This window comes from Epinephelus fuscoguttatus, linkage group LG13, assembly GCF_011397635.1.
Source record: "Epinephelus fuscoguttatus linkage group LG13, E.fuscoguttatus.final_Chr_v1".
Taxonomy (NCBI): Eukaryota; Metazoa; Chordata; class Actinopteri; order Perciformes; family Serranidae; genus Epinephelus; species Epinephelus fuscoguttatus.
The window spans coordinates 36,726,866-36,746,293 of NC_064764.1; the positions used below are offsets into that span (position 1 = coordinate 36,726,866).

The following is a 19,428-nucleotide window of genomic DNA, read 5'->3' on the forward strand; positions in this document are numbered from 1 at the left end:
AAATACTTTTTGTTTAAAATATTTTCGAATTTTGTTTTTCAATAAATAGAACTGAAGTCTATCTAGTTCTTTAAAAATATTTTTTATATTTAGTTTTTTCTTTTAAATTTATTTTTAATGTTATTTATTTCATTTTCAGTTGAAGTTGACATAAATAATTTTGCTTTTTAATTCAGTTTATATTTATTTATCTATTTTATTATTGTTACTATGCATTTATTATTTACTATTTTACATGTTTATTTAGTGTAATTCTGTATTTTATTTATTTTATTACCGGCAGGTGTCGCTGTTTATATTCAGCAGCGTTGTCTCCAGTCACGTGACCTCTACGTCACTGGGGTGAAGGGTTATGTTTCCCGGTTTGAATATGCTAACAACAACAGGTAGTGTTAGCCTGTTAGCGGAATGAATGACGCAGATATGTATTTTTATTAAGTGTCCAATTGTTTTTTACAGTTTGTGAGTGAAGCTCGTTCAGCAGCTTCCGGTTCAGCAGGTACGAACTTTAATTCACTTTATTTATTATTTGTTTTGCTGATGCTAACTGCATGCTAACATGCTAACTGCAGTCAGGAGTTAACGTTAGTTCCTCTAATAACTGTTCATTTCATCTCCAGCCGTTACGTCTCTGTGTCCGGTGGTTTGACAGCCGTCAGTTAAGATGTCTGAACCGGTGCTGACCGGAATGTGAACACGTTTGTTGGTATTTTAACAGGTTTAATATCTATTCTGCTGCCTCTGCTGTTTAACAGATTAACACTCAACACAAGCTGATTATACACTGACACACAGGAACAACCTAACGGTATACTGCCACTACTGCTATTACTACTGCTACTGGTGCAATATACTACAACTACTACAATATAACATGCTGATTATACACTGACACACAGGAACTACCAGACAACACACTGCTACTGCTGCTACTACTTCAATTGTTCAGTGTAAAAGAAGTATTTAGATTCTTTACTCTAACGTTACAGTACCAGTGCTAATACCACCCTGTGAAAATACTCCACTACAAGGTAAAATCCTGCCTTCAAAACCTGACTGATGTAAAAGTATTGTCAGCTGAATGTAGTTACAGTAGTTGCAGTGAAGTGTTTTCCTGTCTGTTGGTTTTGGATTCATGTAAATTAACATTAATACTTAATGTAAATGATGTATTTATATTTAAGTATTTAGTTGACTGTGTGGTTTTTATGGCAACTGTGTTTCTGTTATTTCGTCCACCTGTCCATCATATACGTAGTCAGCAGAAACCTGGAGAGGCTGTAGTCATAGCAACAAGTCCCTACACACAACCATACATACAATTCACCCCAATTCAAAAATTCATATTGTTGCTCTGACCTGTGGTATTATTTATTGGTCTACATAGTTTTGGTGTGAGTGTTGGAGATCACGGCTATAGGGATGTCGGCCTTCTCTCCAATATAATGAAACTAGACCCTCTAAAAAATACTTTACTTCAACAGCAGCGTCTCCTTCCACAAAGTATGACCCTCTTACTCAAGATAATACACACACCCTGTATTTTCTTTCTACACCCAACAACTGTATCACTACGCAGAAGGAAGAGTGCATCTACTGCTAGCTCACCTAGCACCACTGAGCCAGCTAATGTTACAGCTCAGTAGAGTTTACATCACACGCTGTCATGAGCATGTGTCTCTCGTCCATGAGTAGACGCACTCTTCCTTCTGCACAGTGATAAGGTTGGCAGGTGTATCTCAGACGTGTCTGTGTCTCTGTCCAGGTTCACTGACGGCGAGGTCGACCTGTCAGCATGCAGTCGGAGCTGCTCATTGGTTTGCAGCAGGAGAAGGCGGAGCTCAAACAGGAGGTGTGTCGTCTGCAGGAGGAGCTGGCAGAGAGCCGAGCAGAGAGGGAGGAGCTGGAGTCGAGGAGCAGAGCTCTGAATGAGAGGGTGAGAAGGGGTGAGGAGGAGGAGGAGGTCATGTGATCAGCAGGGTGAATGTTAACATTACACCTGTCTCTCTCCTCAGCTGTGTCAGTCAGTGTCCCCCCCGCTCGCCCTGTCTCTGCGGCTGGAGGCGGAGCAGAGGGACGTGAGGAGGAGGGTGAGGGAGGGGAGGGAGAGGGAGGCCAGACAGGCTCTGCTCATCCACCGACTGCAGAACAAGGTGAGTTAATATTCAGTTATATGAATGATTAATATGGTCTGTTACTGTCAGATCAGAGTATCAGCTGTAGTTTCAGCTGTGTGTTGGAGTACTGACAGTATTGTGTGTGTGCAGGTGTTGGAGTACAGAGATCGATGTCAGTGTTTGGAGCTTCAGCTGCAGGATGAACACACACAGCTGATCAACACTGAGGTCAGACTAATACTACTGTGTATTGTTGTGTGACGTCAGTGGTCCAGATGCTGTAAACTGTAGTTGTGTGTGTTTGTGTTGCAGCGGAGGATCAGAGATGAACACAGTGACTCTCTGGAGAGCGCCCTCATCAGGCTGGAGGAGGAACAACAGAGGTGTGTATCAGCCCTGTGTGTGTGTGTGTGTGTGTGTGTGTGTGTCAGCCTCACCTGTGTGTCTCACCTGTATATATATATATTGTTTGTGTGTGTCTCATCTGTGTGTGTTTCCTCAGGTCAGTCGGTTTAGCTGACACCAACGCTCTCCTCCGGGAGCAGCTCAGCCAATCAGAGCAGGCCAACCAGGCCCTGAGGGAGGACCTCCAGAAGCTGACATCTGATTGGAGCAGAGCAGTCGAGGAGGTGGGGCAGAGAGAGGATGATTGGCAGAGAGAGAGGGAGGTGTGTACTTTTAAGAGTCTTTGCATTGACTTTGTGTGAAATCTCGTTGCGCCAAATTAGACCGAAGTGTGTGTGTGTGTGTGTGTGTGTGTGTGTGTGTGTGTGTGTGTGTGTGTCCAGTGTCACGCAGGTCAAGTGGGTCAGCAGCAGGCTCGACTGCTGTCAGTCTGGAGGTCTGTGGTCGCTCTGAGACGACAGTGTCACAGCGTGAAGACCGCCGCCGACAGGTACGTCTCCATACTTGTGAGACCTCTTCAGTTGATCAACCTGATGTAAGTTGACCGACCTGTTGTAAGTTGACCGACCTGTTGTAAGTTGACCGACCTGTTGTAAGTTGACCGACCTGATGTAAGTTGACCGACCAGACAGAAGTTGACTGACCTGTTATAAGTTGACTGATCTGTTTTAAGTTGACCAACCTGATTTAAGTTGACTGACCTGTTCTAAGTTGACCGACCTGATAGAAGTTGACTAATCTAATTTAAGTTGACCGACCTGATAGAAGTTGACTAATCTAATTTAAGTTGACCAACTTGATAGAAGTTGACCAACCTAATGTAAGTTGACCAATCTGATAGAAGTTGACCAACCTTATCTAAGTTGACCGACTTGATGTAAGTTGACCAACCTGATGTAAGCTGACCGACCTGTTGTAAGTTGACCAACTTGATGTAAGTTGACCAACCTGATGTGAGTTGACTGACTTGATGTAAGTTGACCAACCTGATGTAAGTTGACCAACCTTATGTAAGTTGACTCACTTGATGTAAGTTGACCAACCTGATGTAGGTTGACCAACCTGTCTCTCTGTCTTTAGGGATCTGTGGGAGTTGAGGGCCGAGTTTTCTCGTCTCTCCTCCTCTCTCCTGTCCAGCTGTGACTCCGTCTCCTCCTCCCTGAGGCTCATCGCTCCTCCCATCAAACCCTTCTCTTCTGTGCCTCCCCCTCTTGTCCCCTCTGACCTCCCCCCGCCGTCCTCCTCTCCTCCTCTGTCCTCCACCCTGGTCCTCCATCCTGCAGACTCCTCACCATCTCCCCCTCCTCACATCTCCTCCTCCACCCTGGGAACCTTCTCATTAGGAGAACTGGAGCACAAAGAGGAGGAGGAGAAGGAGCAGGACAGATGGGAGGAGAAGGAGCAGGACAGATGGGAGGAGAAGGAGCGAGAGATCTCAGAGTTAACGCGTCTTCATGAGACAGAAGTCTTGCAGCTGACAGAACGGTGAGTCCATGTCCTGCTGTTCAGTCAGACACTGAGACAACTGGATCCATAAAGGTCTGTCTTATCTTTAAAATCAATGTCTGTCTGTCTGTCTGTCAGGATAGCAGAGCTGTCTCGCTCTCTGCAGATTGAGGACAGTCAGAGGGAGGACAGAGACAGAGAGTTAGAGAGACACAGAGACACAGAGAGAAGTCTTCAGTCTGTCAGTCAGGCTGTGGTCAAACTGGTGAGTCTGTTACAACTACACACACACATACACACAGGCTGTGGACCTACAGAGGTCAAAGGTCACAGAGGTCAGTGTGTTCTTATGTCTCCAGTCCAGAGTCCTGTCCGCCACCAGCAGCAGCAGCAGTTCTATGTGTGTATCCTCAGACAGCGTCCTCAGTCTGGACCTGTCCTCCCTGCTGTCTGTCCTGTCCCACGCTGAAAGCGCCCTGCAGTGGAGACACGAGGAACTGCAGGTCAGTCACACACACAGCGGGAAACACTCTCGGCTGCAGCCCAGAGGTCAGGGAGGGGTTAATGACTCTGATCTGTGTGTGTTGTTTATCAGGGGGCGGAGCTTTCTCTGCGGCGGCTCGGCGAGGAGAAGACATCTGTGCAGCTGCGACTGAAACAGCTGGAGGACGACAACCAGCTGCTGAAAAAACACACTCAGCACACACAGCTGGAGCTCACACACACTCTGGACCTGCTGAACAGGTACACACACACACACATTTTTTGTTCTTGTAACTTTGTGACGACCCTCACTGACATAATCCGTTCCCTCGCCCCTTTTACAAATCTCAAAGCCGCTAATAAAGTTCAGCTAATTCAGTGATAAACACATTTTATTTCCTGTAGATGCTTCACAATAAAAGCCCCCGTTTTAGAGTTTATCTTTGAACACATCTGCAGACTTCAATGTTCACACACACACCTGAAACCTCTGCAGATGGATCCAACAGTGACCTCTGTGTGTGTGGGTGTGTGTCACAGTGAGCGTGAGGCGTCGTCATCGCTGCGTCTGCAGGTGGATGAGGTGCAGAGGAGAGAGGAGGAGGTGAAGACAGAGAGAGACAGACTAAGGAGGGACAGAGACAGACAGGAGGAGAGGAGCAGACAGCTGGAGACTCAAACACTCAGAAGGTAAAGAAATGTTTTAAAGGTGATCACAGGTGAATGATCTTATTTATGATGCTGATATTTCTTGATTCAGTGTCCAGATATCCGCAGAGTCTGTTGTAAAACAAGAACATTTCTTTGTCTTGTTGATGAACAGATGTTTGAGTGGCGTTGCTGTTTATAATGTGTCGGATGTTGCCCTGGTTTTGTTTCAGAGTGGAGACGGAGCTGTTGGAGAACGTCCAGCTGACTGAGAGAGAAATTTTGCACCGCATGGAGATCCACACTCTGAAGGTGATCAGGTTTAGTTTCTAAGGGTGTAACGGTTCACTTAAGTCTGGTTTGGGGGTGGGAGGGACATACAGCATGTGCCGTCCTGTGGGCTGGTACGCTGAGAACATTTTATTAAACACAGTTTCAGCTGTAGATTTATTTTCCAAATCAACAGGGTGGGTTAACGTATCACTCTGTTCGTAATGCGTATCGAAATGAAAGCCTTCTACTGAATGATTAATACAAATATCTGTATTGTTACACCGCTGTTTGATAATTATCATTCAGGGACAGAAAGATAAATTTAGACAGACAGACCCGATAACTTGTTTCCCTCCGTCCTCCTGTTGTCCTGCAGGGGGCACTGGAGAGACAGCAGCTGGACAGACAGAGAGCAGAGGAAGAAGCTGCTGATGCCAGAGACGCTTTGCAGAAGGTACGTTCATTATTTAATGAAACAAAGATGTCCTCTTTTGAGATCAGAAACTGTAGGCCTGCACTTTAATGTTTCTCCCCCTCTGTGTCCCTTCCTCTGTGTCTCCCCCTTTGCGTCCCTTCCTCTATGTCTCCCCCTCTGTGTCCCTTCCTCTGTGTCTCCCTCTTTGTGTCTCCCCCTTTGTGTCCCTTCCTCTGTGTCTCCCCCTCTGTGTCCCTTCCTCTGTGTCTCCCCCTCTGTGTCTCCCTCTTTGTGTCTCCCCCTTTGTGTCCCTTCCTCTGTGTCTCCCCCTCTGTGTCCCTTCCTCTGTGTCTCCCCCTTTGTGTCCCTTCCTCTGTGTCTCCCCCTCTGTGTCTCCTCCTCTATGTCTCCCCCTCTGTGTCCCTTCCTCTGTGTCCCTTCTTCTGTGTCTCCCCCTTTGTGTCCCTTCCTCTGTGTCTCCCCCTCTGTGTCCCTTCCTCTGTGTCTCCCCCTTTGTGTCTCCCCCTCTGTGTCCCTTCCTCTGTGTCTCCCCCTTTGTGTCCCTTCCTCTGTGTCTCCCCCTCTGTGTCCCTTCCTCTGTGTCTCCCCCTTTGTGTCCCTTCCTCTGTGTCTCCCCCTCTGTGTCCCTTCCTCTGTGTCTCCCCCTTTGTGTCCCTTCCTCTGTGTCTCCCCCTTTGTGTCCCTTCCTCTGTGTCTCCCCCTCTGTGTCTCCTCCTCTATGTCTCCCCCTCTGTGTCCCTTCCTCTGTGTCCCTTCTTCTGTGTCTCCCCCTTTGTGTCCCTTCCTCTATGTCTCCCCCTCTGTGTCCCTTCCTCTGTGTCCCTTCTTCTGTGTCTCCCCCTCTGTGTCCCTTCCTCTGTGTCTCCCCCTCTGTGTCCCTTCCTCTGTGTCTCCCCCTTTGTGTCCCTTCCTCTGTGTCTCCCCCTTTGTGTCCCTTCCTCTGTGTCTCCCCCTTTGTGTCCCTTCCTCTATGTCTCCCCCTCTGTGTCCCTTCCTCTGTGTCTCCCCCTTTGTGTCCCTTCCTCTGTGTCTCCACCTTCAGTCAAGGGAGACTGTGCTGAGTCTCTCATCCTCTGAGTGTGTGTTGAAGCGGGAGGTGGAGGAGGCACGCGATGCTCTGGACAAAATGGCCGCCCTGAACTCGTCCCTGGCGTCAGATAAGAGAGATCTGAACAAACAGCTGCTGCAGGTACGGCTGCTCTCCTCACCTGTCTTGTCAGTCAGTGATGCTGCCTGCCTCAAAGGATTCTGGGAAGGAAACCTGTGTTTGTGTGTTTGCAGCTGGAGTGTGAGCTGTCAGACAGCCAATCACAGATGCAGGCAGTGAGGTCAGAGGTCAGCTCTCTACAGAGGGAGGTCAAAACACTTAACATGGACTGCAGCCAGCTCAGGTGAGTCTGGTTTCCACAACAATGTTTGTACCTGAATCCTTAATCAACTTTTAATCCAGATTACAAGTATTTATTCTTGAATGTAAACATTTAATCCTGAGCATAAACATATAATCCTGAAAATAAACATTTAACCCTGATGACAACCATTTAATCCTGATAGTAAACATTTAATCCTGAATAAAAAATACTTAATCCAGATTGTCAACATCTAATCCAGATTACAAGTATTTATTCCTGAATGTAAACATTTAATCCTGAGCATAAACGTATAATCCTGAATATAAACATTTAACCCTGATGACAACCATTCAATCCTGATAGTAAACATTTAATCCTGAATAAAAAATATTTAATCCTGATTATAAACATTGAATCCTGATTGAAAACATTGAATCCTGATTATAAACGTTGAATCCTGATTGAAAACATTGAATCCTGATTGAAAACATTGAATCCTGATTGAATACATTGAATTCTGATTATAAACATTGAATCCTGATTATAAACATTGAATTTTGATTGTCAACATTGAATCCTGATTACAAATATTTTATCCTGACTGTAAACATTGAGTGCTGATTGTAAACATTAAATCCTGATTCTAAACATTGAGTGCTGATTGTAAACATTAAATCCTGATTCTAAACATTGAATCCTGATTCTAAACATTGAATCCTGATTATAAACATTGAATCCTGATTATAAACATTGAATTTTGATTGTCAACATTGAATCCTGATTACAAATATTTTATCCTGACTGTAAACATTGAGTGCTGATTGTAAACATTAAATCCTGATTGTAAACATTGAATCCTGATTATAAACATTGAATTTTGATTGTCAACATTGAATCCTGATTGTAAACATTGAATCCTGATTGTAAACATTGTATCTTGATTGAAAACGTTGAATCCTGATCGCTAACATTGAATCCTGATTCTGAACATTGAATGGCAGTAATGTTTTGTGTTGTCCAGAGCGCAGAGGGAGGGGGAGGCCGACATCATCCGTCAGCTGAGAGGCAGAGAGGAGGAGATGGAGATGATGATGGAGGAGAAGGAGAGACAGCTGGTCTCCCTGATGGAGGAGAGAGGGAAGGATGGAGGTCAGCTGGAGGAGGTAAGGAGGAGGAGGTGACAGTCATGTGACAGTGTTACACCTCTGTGATATGTGATGTGTCTATGCTCCTCAGCTGTCCTCCCAGCATGCCTCGGTGTGCGCGGAGCTGAAGGAGGCGCAGGAGCAGCTGCGGCAGGCGGCAGAGGAGGCAAGGAGGAGAGACAGGCAGCTGGAGGAGCAGCAGAGGGAGAGCAGGAGGCTGCAGGAGGAGCAGGACAGACTGCAGAGACACAGGGAGCAGCTGGAGGAGGAGCTGCAGGAGCTGAGGTAGGAACAAATATGTGGACTAGTTCGTCTGGGTCTTCTTGAGACAGGATGGACAGTCTGTCACTCAAAGAGGCCACGCCCTTCATTATGTTAACTTTAAGCCTTAAAAAATGTAAACAGGTGAGTTATATAAAGATTCAGCTCCTGTACCGTTGTCGTAAATGTTGAATTTAGCTTCAGGCTGTAAACATGGTTATTTCTACATTATAACACGTGCGTCTGTGGGGACTGACTCAAGTGGCCATTAGAGGAGCTGCAATTGGTGGCTTCATCTTTCAGACCAGGAGGTCATCACTTTCTGAACGCTCCCACCCTCTCTCTCTTTCTTCTCGTCTGCAGGTCTCTGTCGGTGTCTCTCCACCAGCAGCTCAGTCAGCAGCAGAAGCAGCTGTCCCAGTCGGAGGTGGACAGATGTCAGCTGATGACACACATTCACACTCTGCAGCAGGCCAAACAGACTCTGCAGGGTCAGTGTGAGATGTTTGAAAACATCTGTCAGCAAAGTATAAAGAACAGGAAATGACACTGCTCTCAGACTGAGGGGGGCGCTGTGTTTACAGAAGCACTGCAAAGAGTATCAGTAGTGTTAACAGCAGCAGAAGAAGTCCTACTGCAGTAGTGCTATTAGTAGTAATATAAATGGCAGAAGTTGTTTTTGTGTTTAATTAATATTATCTTTAATTAATAATATTTTTAACTGTGCTTTTATTGTGAAGGGGAGATCGAGTGTCTGAGAGCAGAGCTGGAGAGAGTGACAGCCGGAAGAGAAGACGAGAGGAAGAGGAGAGAAAAGGATGAAGAGGAGAGGGAGGCGCAGAAGGAGGAGATGGAGAGACTGACGGAGGAGGTGGAGGAGCTGAGAAGGAGGAGGAGGGAAGAGGAAGAGGAGAGGAAGGCCTGGCAGAGTGAGAGGGAGGCGCTGAGCGAGGAGCTGGGGACGAGGGACGGAGAGGTGGAGGCGCTGAGGAGGCGTGTAGAGGGACTGATGGAGGAGGAGGGAGAGAGACAGAAGGAGGTGGAGAAGCTGAGGGAGGAGGTGACAGAGAGGGAGCTGCGTCTCGGCCACATGTTGGAGAGGATACAGCAGGCGGAGGGAGAGAAGGAGAGACTGGAAGAGGAGGTGAAGAGGATGGAGGACAGCGCGAGAGAAGAGGAGGTGAAAAGGGAGGAGGAGGAGGAGGCTCTCTGTGACAGGATTGAGAGATTAGAAAGAGAGAAGGAGGAGAGGGAGGAGAAGATGGGGCATCTGAGGAGTGAAGCAGAGGAGGCGGAAAGATGGAGGAGGAGGTTGGAGGATGAGATTGATAGACTGAGAAAAGAAACCTCTGAGCTACAAGAGGAGAGGAGAGAGAAGGAGAGACTGCAAGTTGAGGAGCAGAGGAGAAGGAGGAGAAAGGAGGAGGAGGAAGTGGAGCGACTCACTGGTGAAGTGAGGAGAGCAGAAGAGGAGGTGGGGAGGCTGATGGAGAAGGTGGGGGAGGTGGAGCTGCTGAGGGTGAGGTTGAACGTGGCAAAGGAGGAGTGCGAAGAGATGAAGGAGGAGGTGGAGCGGAGGGACCGCAGCCTGGAGCGACAGATGAGCGCCGTGAGGGAGAGGGAGGAGGAGGTGGAGATGCTGAAGGAGAGGCTGAAGCTAGCAGTGGAGCAGAGGGAGGAGGGAGAAAGGGAGCGTCAGGAGGCAAATGACAGACTAAAGCACAAAGATGTGAAGGAGGAGCAGCTGGAGGCGCTGCTGAAAGAAACCCATGCGCTCCTGGAGAAAGAGAGAAGGGAGGGAGGAGAAAAAGATGTCAGGGTCTCCTCCCAGGCCAGGGAGCTGCAGGAGGCCAGGGCTGAGAGTGAGGGAGCCAGAAGGAGGGCCAGAGAGGGGGAGGAGGCCTGCAATAGGTTGGAGGAGGAGGTGAAGGAGTGGAGGGAGAGAGCTGACCAGAGCGCACGGGAGGTGGTGAAGCTCAACCATATGCTGAAGGAGCTAGACGAGGAGGTGCAGCAGCTGAGAGCCACACTGCAGGACAGGGCGGAGAGGGAGGAGGAGGATGGGAGGGAGAGGGAGGCTCTGAGGAGAATGGAGGTGGAAAGGAGAAGGAGGCTGAAAGACAAGCTGACAGAGGTGGAGGAGGAGAAGAGGGGGTTGGAGGGGAGCTGAGGAGGAAAGAGGACAAGCTGAAGGAGACAGAGGAGAAGAGGAAGGGAGAGGAGGAGGTGCTTGGAAGGGTGAAGGAGGAGAAAAGTAGGCTGGAGGATGAGCTGAGGGAGGTGAATGAGGAGCGAGGGAGACTGGTGGAGGCTGAGAGGAGTCAGCACCTCCTGGTGGAGGAGAGAGCCAGGTCCAGAGTCAGAGAGCTGGAGGAGGAGAAGGCAGGACTGTCTGGGGAGCTGAGACGGAGGGAGAGGGAGGTGACAGCTCTGAGAGAGGAGGTGCAGAGAGAGAGGGATAAGGCACAAGAGGAGCTGAGGAGGAGGAGAGAGGCAGTTTCTGTCCTTAGAGAGGAGGTGAAAAGGGAACAAAGGGAAAAGGAGGAAGTACAGGAGAAACGGAGGAAGACTGAGAAGGAGGGGACAGCTCTCAGAGAGGAGGTGAAAAGGGAACAAAGGGAGAAGAAGGTGGCCCAGGAGGAGATAATAGCCCTTAAGGAGGAGGTGCAAAAGGAGCTAAGGAAGAGGGAGGGACTACAGCAGGAACTAAACAAGACTGAGAAGGAGGTGACAGCTCTCAGAGAGGAGGTGAAAAAAGAACAAAGGGAGAAAAAGGAGTCTCAGGAGGAGTGGAGGCAGAGAGAGGAGTTACAGGAGGAGCTGAGGAGGAACAAGAATGAGGGGGAGGTGTCTGCACTGAGGGAGGAGCTACAGAGAGAACAAAGGGAGAAGAAAGAGGCACTGGAGGAGCTGATGAATAAAAGAGAAGTTGTGACATCTCTTAGAGAGGAGGTGCAGAGGGAGTGGAGGCAGAGGGAGGAGATACAGGAGGAGCTGAGGAGGACCAAGAGTGAGTTGAGGGTCATCACAGAGGAGGTGCAGAAGGAGAAGGAGCAGGCACAAGAGAAGATAATGAGGACCGAGAAGGAGGCAACAGCTGTCAGGGACGAGGTGCAGCGAAGGAGGGAGGAGGCCCAAGAGGAGCTCAGGAGGACCAAGAATGAGTTGACAGTCATCACAGAGGAGGTGCAGAAGGAGCAGAAGGAGAAGAACCAGGTTCAAGAGATGTTAATGAGGACAAAGAAGGAGGTGACAGCTGTTGGGGAGGAGGTGCAGAAGGAGCAGAGGATGAGGGAGGAGGTGCAGGAGGAGCTGAGGAGAACCAAGAATGAGCTGATGCACATCAAGGGGGAGGTGCAGAAGGAGAAGGAGCAGATACAAGAGAAGTTAATGAGGACAGAGAAGGAGATGATGGCTGTCAGAGAGGAGATGCAGAAGGAGCAGAGGAGGAGGGAGGAGGCGCAAGAGGAGCTGAGGAGAACCAAGAATGATTTGAGGGTCATCACAGAGGCGGTGCAAAAGGAGCAGAAGGAGAAGGAGCAGATACAAGAGAAGTTAATGAGGAAGGAGAAGCAGGTGATGGCTGTCAGAGAGGAGGTGCAGATGGAGCAGAGGAGGAGGGAGGAGGCCCAGGAGGAGCTGAGAGGAGTGCAGCAGAGCATGGAGGTGATGATGGTGAACCTCAGCTCCCTGCAGACTCAGGTACAGTCACACTACACTATATTAACATGTTGACATTTAGCATTAGCATCACGTTAGCATGTTAACTCTGTGTGTGTGTACTTCAGGTGTGTGACCTGAGTGGGAGCAGGGAGCGAGCTAAGCAGGAGGTGAAGGAGAAGGAGGAGGAGAAGCAGCAGATGAAGGAGGGCCTGAGACTCGCTCTGGAGGAGATGACCAAGCTCCAACTCCTCCTGCAGGTACAGTTACAGCGCCTCCTGCTGGTGTGGTTGAAACTGAAAACACTAAACTGTTAAACACTCCTTGTTTAGGAGAGCCACGCAGAGGGGGAGCGCCTGAGGAGCACTCTGAGGGAGAAGAAGGAGGAGACTGAACGGCTCAGAGAGGAGAACACAGAGACGGAGAGAGGAGAGATGGAGGAGCTAAGAGCCAGAGCTAAGGCCCTGGAGAGAAGGAGGAGAGAGATGATGGAGGAGCTGGAGGAGGCTCGACAGGCAAAGGAGAAGGCTGAGAAGCAGAGGAGGGAGGCCGAGGAGAGGTGGAGGAGCAGAGTGGAAGAGGTGAAGGAGGAGCAGGAGGTGAAGCTGAAAGCCCTGTTGAGAGAAATCCAGACTCTGAAGGAGAAAGAGGAGGAGTGGAAATCCATGGTGGAGGAGGCAAGGAGGGAGGCGCAGGAATGTCGAGGCGAACTGAGCCAGGTCAGATCCATAGAGGAGATGGATGGACAGAGGAGGAGAAGGAGGAGAGACAAGGAGGTGGACAACAAGGAGAAAGGAGGAGGAGGAGAGGTGAGCAGGAGGAGGTGTTTTTTCCTTTACTGTGATGGAAACAGAATGATTCATCACATTAATAAATGTTTGTTTATCATGTCCTGTGGAGCAGCAGGAGGAGAAGGAGGAGGAGCAGATCTCTGTGCTGCAGGAGAAAGAGGAGCTGAGGAGGCTCCTGATGCAGAGAGAAGCCGAGGTAAACAACTTCATCAGTTTCGTCCGAACTAACTAAAGGTCAGTTTGTTATCTGGAGGTGCAGCTGCCTCTCCCCCACAGGGCTGTAGGCTCCACAGGAGTGTTAAAATGTGTTTGTCTTGTTGTGTTATTGGAGCCAGAATAGAAGGAGTCATGGCTCAAAACCAGCCGCCACTGCCCGTCAACAAAAACAAAGACAACTATGGTTAAACGTGATGCGATGTTGTGCAAGGAACACTGGCGGTCCCAGAGAGTGAGTGACCTGACATGGTGCGTTGGTAAATTCACGCTCTACACTAAAATGAGAGCCCTGTTGGTGGAAGAAACAGAGCGTTATATTTCTACATGAATTAAACAGTTAAGTTAATCACACGTTCACTCCAGTGCGCTCTGCGGTACATTCAGACAACGCTACAAATTTACAAACGGTCCAGTTTGTGTCAGAGTGTGCTCCGACACTCAGAATGAGTATTTCTGAACGCACCACTCACATCATCTTCCTCCGTTGTCTAAAACAAGCCAACAGAACTCGCTAGCTAGCGTTAGCTAATGTCTGTGGAGAACTGTTTGCCTCCAGCTAAGCCCCGCCCACCAAAAAACATCATCCTGTTTACGAACAGTAAAAGGATCTATATGTCACATAATGTTACTAATCAACCTACTATTTCTGTAGCTGATATTGTTTGTTGTTTGTTTGTTGTTGTGAAGGTGTACACTCTGACTCAGAGGACAGAGGAGCTGGAGAAAGACAGAGATCGTGTCCGATCTGCTCTGGAGCGAACTGAGGCTGCTCTGATTGGCTACAGGGAGAGAGCCCACCAACTGGAGCAGAGCCCGGGGGCGGGGCCTAACACAGATGAGGTCAGTGTGTGTCTCTGATTGGTCAGTTAGTTTCTTAGCATTCTCAAAACCCATCGGCTGTATTCGGCGTCTGACTTCCGGCGATACAGCCTCTGGGGGCAGACCCCTGATTTTTTTGGCATTCCGGTTTGATTTGGGCGGAGGAGGCGAATTTCCGACTTCCATTTACATTTAAGTAAATATGCTGAACCACTGCGATGGATTCAGAGTTTGCAGTGACACCAATTATGTTCCGTCCCATTAGTTCACCGCACGGACCGTTTAACCTGGCAACAACTGCAGCCGGCTCAAACATGATTGGTCAATATCATGCGGACTACAAACAGCCTACAACCGCTCTTCTTCCGGAGGCAAGATCTCCGGGGTTTGTCTACAGACTCTACATTCACTGAATGTAGAGTCTGTATATAGAGACTAGTTTCTTAGTTACTTCTTGTCTGTGTCCAGACCTTTGAATCCACCAACTCCACTGAGAGACTGATTCGTCTGAAACTGTGACATCAAATCTCTAAAATAAAAACCAACCAATCAGCAGGCGGGACTGTCGCTAATGGGCGAGTTAATACCAACTATGACAAGCGCTGTGGACAAGATAGACAGAGCTACAGAGGCTGTTCTAAATCAGCATGTCTCCACAGTAACACCAAACATCATAGTTTGTTTTTACTTCGCCTGGCAAAACACATAAGTTGCCATGGCAACACATCAGCCTACTGGACGCCAAGATGGCACCAGTTTAGTCCAGTGGAGCTGCAGAAAGTCAGACTGAAGATAGAAACAGACTCTCTCTCTCTCTCTCTCTCTCTCTGTGTGGTCAGGCTGTGGGGGACAGACTGGAGGTCCTGCAGCGTCTGGTGGCTGAACTGGAGCTGGAACAGAAACGACTGAACAAGAAAAACTCTCATCTGGAAAATCAGAAGGACAAACTGAAGAGAGACAGAGACACACTGAGGGACACACTGAGACAGGTACACACACACTGAGACAGGTACACACACACACTGAGACAGGTACACACACTCTGAGACACACTGAGACAGGTACACACACTCTGAGACAGGTACACACACACTCTGAGACACACTGAGACAGGTACACACACTCTGAGACAGGTACACACACACTCTGAGACACACTGAGACAGGTACACACACTGTGTTTGTGTGTTTCAGGTGGAGACGGAGCGTTCGAAGTTCAGACAGCAGCTGACTGACAGCAGCAGAGCTCAGGTGAGACACACTAACACACAGGTACATCAGTGTGTGTGTGTGTGTGTGTGTGTGTGTGTGTGTGTAATGCTGTTGTGTGTGTTCACCAGTCTGCAGACACCACAGAAGAAGAGCGCCTGCGGAGCAGAGTGAGGGAGCTGGAGGAGCAGGTGAGAGCACCACAGAAGAAGAGTCTCAGGTGTTTTGGTCAGGTCAGGTGGATGCTGATGATGTCACTGTGTCTCCTCCCTTCAGGTGAGTCAGCTCCGTCTCTTATTGGCTGTGGACCAGCAGCAGAGGGCGGAGTTTATCCAGCAGTCCTCCAGAAACAGTCAGTGGCTGATCTCTCTGAGACACGACCTCACCGACTCGCTGGACGCCGTCACGCGCCGTCCAATCCCATCCGTCCTGGAGTCTGAGACACAGCGATTGGACCGCAGCCTGAGGGAGGAGGAGCTTAGGCTGTCCCTCAGCCAATCAAAATAAAAACTCTACAAACTGAAGCTTTTGACCAAAGAGGGGATCAGCTGTGTGCTGTCGCCATGGAAACAGCTTGATAGTTCAGCGTGTTTTCAAACACATCACATTGAATACAAAGCAGGCTGCGTTCAGGGACCATCGGGACAGTCTGTATTGAGTTATGAGTCAGTCTGAAGGTAAAACTTCATCAGATGTTTACTGAGTTATTTATTGTTTGTATTTATATTCTGATCTCTGTCAGAGCCCCGAGCCATGACACTACATCTCCCATGATCCTCCAGTCTGAGCTGTGAGTCTGGCTCATGTGAAGGTCAGAGGTCAGCTGTGTGTTTTGTGTAAAGTTCAATAAAAACCAAAGTTTTGATAATCTGGAGGTCATCGTTTTCACTTCTAACAAACACCATGGTCTCCTCCACACGCTCTGCAGCTGCTGTAATGACCTGTGCAGCCTGTAGGAGGCGCCAACTGCTCTTTTACTGTCAGCCTGATGCTGCGTTCACACTGCGAGTGAGACAGCAACAGGCCACGAGTCATTCTCAATGGAAGCTCAGTGACTGGTGCCAGACACTTGTTACCATGAACAACCCAGCTTTTCTTAGCGCTCCAATGACACGGTGAATCTTCAACCAATCAGATGTTAGCTATGCTAGCTTTACGTGTATCGTGCACACAGCGATGCAAAGGGGCACTGAAATGTGACGTTAAGATGGCGCTCAGACACTGATCAAATGCACTGATGTTTTGTGACCAAATGTTGGATGATGTTCTGTCGGAGCTCTTTGTGACGTTACAGAGCATTTGAGCAACACTTGGATGGCAACTCGTCGATTATGTGGATAAGTGCAGTACTTAAATGATGGAGGAGAAGCTCCTGGACCAACTGGTGGTACTCCCCATGACCCAGCCTCTTTTTTAGGGTCTCATGTACCCACACAGATCTCTGTTTATCTGCTGACAGCCTCTCACCCTCAACCAGAGCTACAGACAAAAACTCGGACAACACCCAAAAACAAGTTGATAGATATTTAAATGTTCACTGTATAACCGCGCCTTTATTCTGACTGACAGGTCACCGTGGTAGCGACATGTAAATCACACCATAAGGCATCCCCTGCTTTATGGTCTATGTTACTGGGACTATCATTTACTGAGTTATCTTCTCGCTGTATTAAAGAAGACTTGAAATGAGAGACTGAGATCATAAAGTCATCAGGAAAATATTTACTGAGGTCGTAAAGCGCAGAGGTCGATTCAACCAATGGAGTCGCCCCCTGCTGGACATGCAGCTGGGAGAAATTTTCCTCGAGGGTTTTCTACCAGAAAGATTCTCCTGGTGAAGGTTAGGAAAAAAGTTTCGGTTTGGCAGCAGTGTATATTTAAAGTACCTAAAGTAAAAGTACTCACACGCAGAATGACCCAATTTAGAATAATATTTATGATATTATTGGTGTATTAATGTGTTCATTATTTTAATGTTACAGCTCATTTTAAAGACTTTATAAACTCGTGGGTAGCTCGTGAATTTGTCCTCCAGGGTCAATACATTTGATCTTAATTTATAATATTACAACATAATTTATTAATTATATTTTGTATAATTATGAAGTTATTGATTAAATGTAGAAGAGTAAAAAGTGTTGTCCTGAATGTAGTGGAGTGAAAGAGGAAAGCAGCATCAAGCTGAAATACCCGAAGCACAAGTATCTCATTTACTTGAAAAAACATACAATTATGGAAATAACCATAATTACTGTTTGTGATAGTTAATAAATGAGGAGCTGTGTTTTTATTGTGTTATTAAAGTTTATGTTCTGCTGATATATTTACACTGAGTGTGTCACTGAAGCAGAGGGAGAGGAGTGTTTGTTTATGGAGGGCAGATGTCTCTGTGTCATTCAGCACTGTGATAATCTCACTGAAAACCACACAACTATTTTTACCTCCTCGCCCCGACAGCTCCCTCCCTCCCTGTGTCCGTCCCCCCGTCCCTCTGTGTCCCTGTGTGTCTCTCCTTCAGCCCTCAGTGTTTCTGAGGCTCCGCAGTGTCCACAGCATGTAAATGCCCTGATCTCCATGAACGCTCCTCAGGTACTGTGTTTAAACTTTATATCTGTTGTTCATCACAGACTTTAAAGAGCAGTGAATCTGTTTAAGGTGCTGAGACATGAAAGAGTCAGTCATTAATCATGGAGGGAATTCAGATGAAAATAATCCATCACTGCTTTGTGTTACTCTGTGAAACCAGGTTTTTTATTTATTATTATTTAAAATGAACTAAATATTTAAAGATTAACTTGGTGAATAAATTTATAATATCAAACCAGGTGAGCTGAAGATTGTAGATAAAGATGTTTAACACTTTCTGCTCATTTATCATTTTATAATGTTGTGTATGAGGATCATAGAAATTATAAATGATTATTAATACAGACGGCCTTTGACTGATTATTACATAAAATATTTTCATTATTAATTGTGAATAATATTGAATATTGAAAAATTAAAATTTTATTATTTATTCATTTATTTATTGTATAAATAAAAGAATATTTGATTAATATTGACAACTATTTTAATAAGTCTTGAAATAGTAAACATAATTTACAACCAAATATAAATAGTTTACTAACACTAGTAAACCATGAGTAATGTTGTGTTCGTACCAAATGTGATGCAGATTTTTGTGTCACGTTACTTGTAAGAGTCTGAATGCTAGAAAATTTTGTGTTGACTCGCTTCATATGCCTGTGAAATCGCTGAATTGATGAATGACCCTCTGCCGGCCAACATCCTTAGTGTCACACTTCCCTGGAAGATCGGTGCCCATCGCGCCGCGTGGCAAGAATTTGCATCTAATCACATCTTTACATTTACTTTACATATACTTCTTTTCTGCGTCACATTACTCGCACAAGTTTGAATGCTAGAGTATTTTGCGTTGACACGCTTCATACGCACAAATAACTTGCATTATCAGTGCGTGAAATCGCTGAATCGATGAATGAATTTCTGCCTGAACGTCCTCAGCATCGTACGTCTCCATGGATCAACACTGATTAGGTACTGCCGTGCAAATCGGTCGCTGAACTTCTTTATCTTTCTGTAACTAAGCGTATGACACAAAATCACACTACTCGCTCCATGTGCACCGCTTAATTTGCATATTTTGTGTCATTCGCGTCGTTTCCATCACGATGCCCGGCGGAAACCCACGTCTAATTGCATCTTTACATTGACTTTACATGTAATTCACTTGTGTGAATTGTTTTATTCACGCCCAAAAGTGATGCAAATTTTCATGTCGCATTACTTGTGCAAGTATAAACACTAGAATATTTTGTGTTGACTGGCTTCCCAAGTGCGAATAACTTGCGTCATACACATGTAAAATTGCTGAATCAATGAATGAACTTCTGCTGATACGTCCTCGATGTCAAACGTCCCCAGAGGATCTCAATGCAGATTGGCTATCTCGGCGCAAATTGGTTGCTACAGTTTAAACTTTTCAACTCCCACAAATAAGCTTATAACTACTCACTTCATTCGCGCCACTTAATTCGCATTTTTTGTGTCTTTCTCACCACCCAGCGGGAATTAGCATCTAATCACGTCTTTGGATTGACTTTACATGTAATTCACTTTGAATTGTTTTATTGACACCCGCCCA

At 47.0% G+C, this 19,428-nt stretch overlaps 1 protein-coding gene across 1 annotated transcript; it reads left to right on the top strand.

Annotated features, from left to right (window-relative positions):
- Positions 1–355: 355 nt before the first annotated feature.
- On the top strand, positions 356–16,133 carry LOC125899814 (trichohyalin-like). The gene is given in 29 exon segments (XM_049594378.1): positions 356–499; positions 1,766–1,936; positions 2,016–2,153; positions 2,268–2,345; positions 2,430–2,500; positions 2,620–2,785; positions 2,906–3,012; positions 3,603–4,007; positions 4,107–4,233; positions 4,328–4,471; positions 4,564–4,712; positions 4,992–5,141; positions 5,333–5,411; positions 5,749–5,826; positions 6,851–6,997; positions 7,090–7,199; positions 8,182–8,323; positions 8,397–8,590; positions 8,930–9,057; positions 9,307–10,729; positions 10,732–12,268; positions 12,355–12,486; positions 12,559–13,035; positions 13,130–13,213; positions 13,921–14,073; positions 14,892–15,041; positions 15,246–15,302; positions 15,392–15,451; positions 15,537–16,133. Coding segments are annotated over 28 exon segments (6,858 nt in total). The 5' UTR covers positions 356–499; positions 1,766–1,795; the 3' UTR covers positions 15,768–16,133.
- Positions 16,134–19,428: the final 3,295 nt, after the last annotated feature.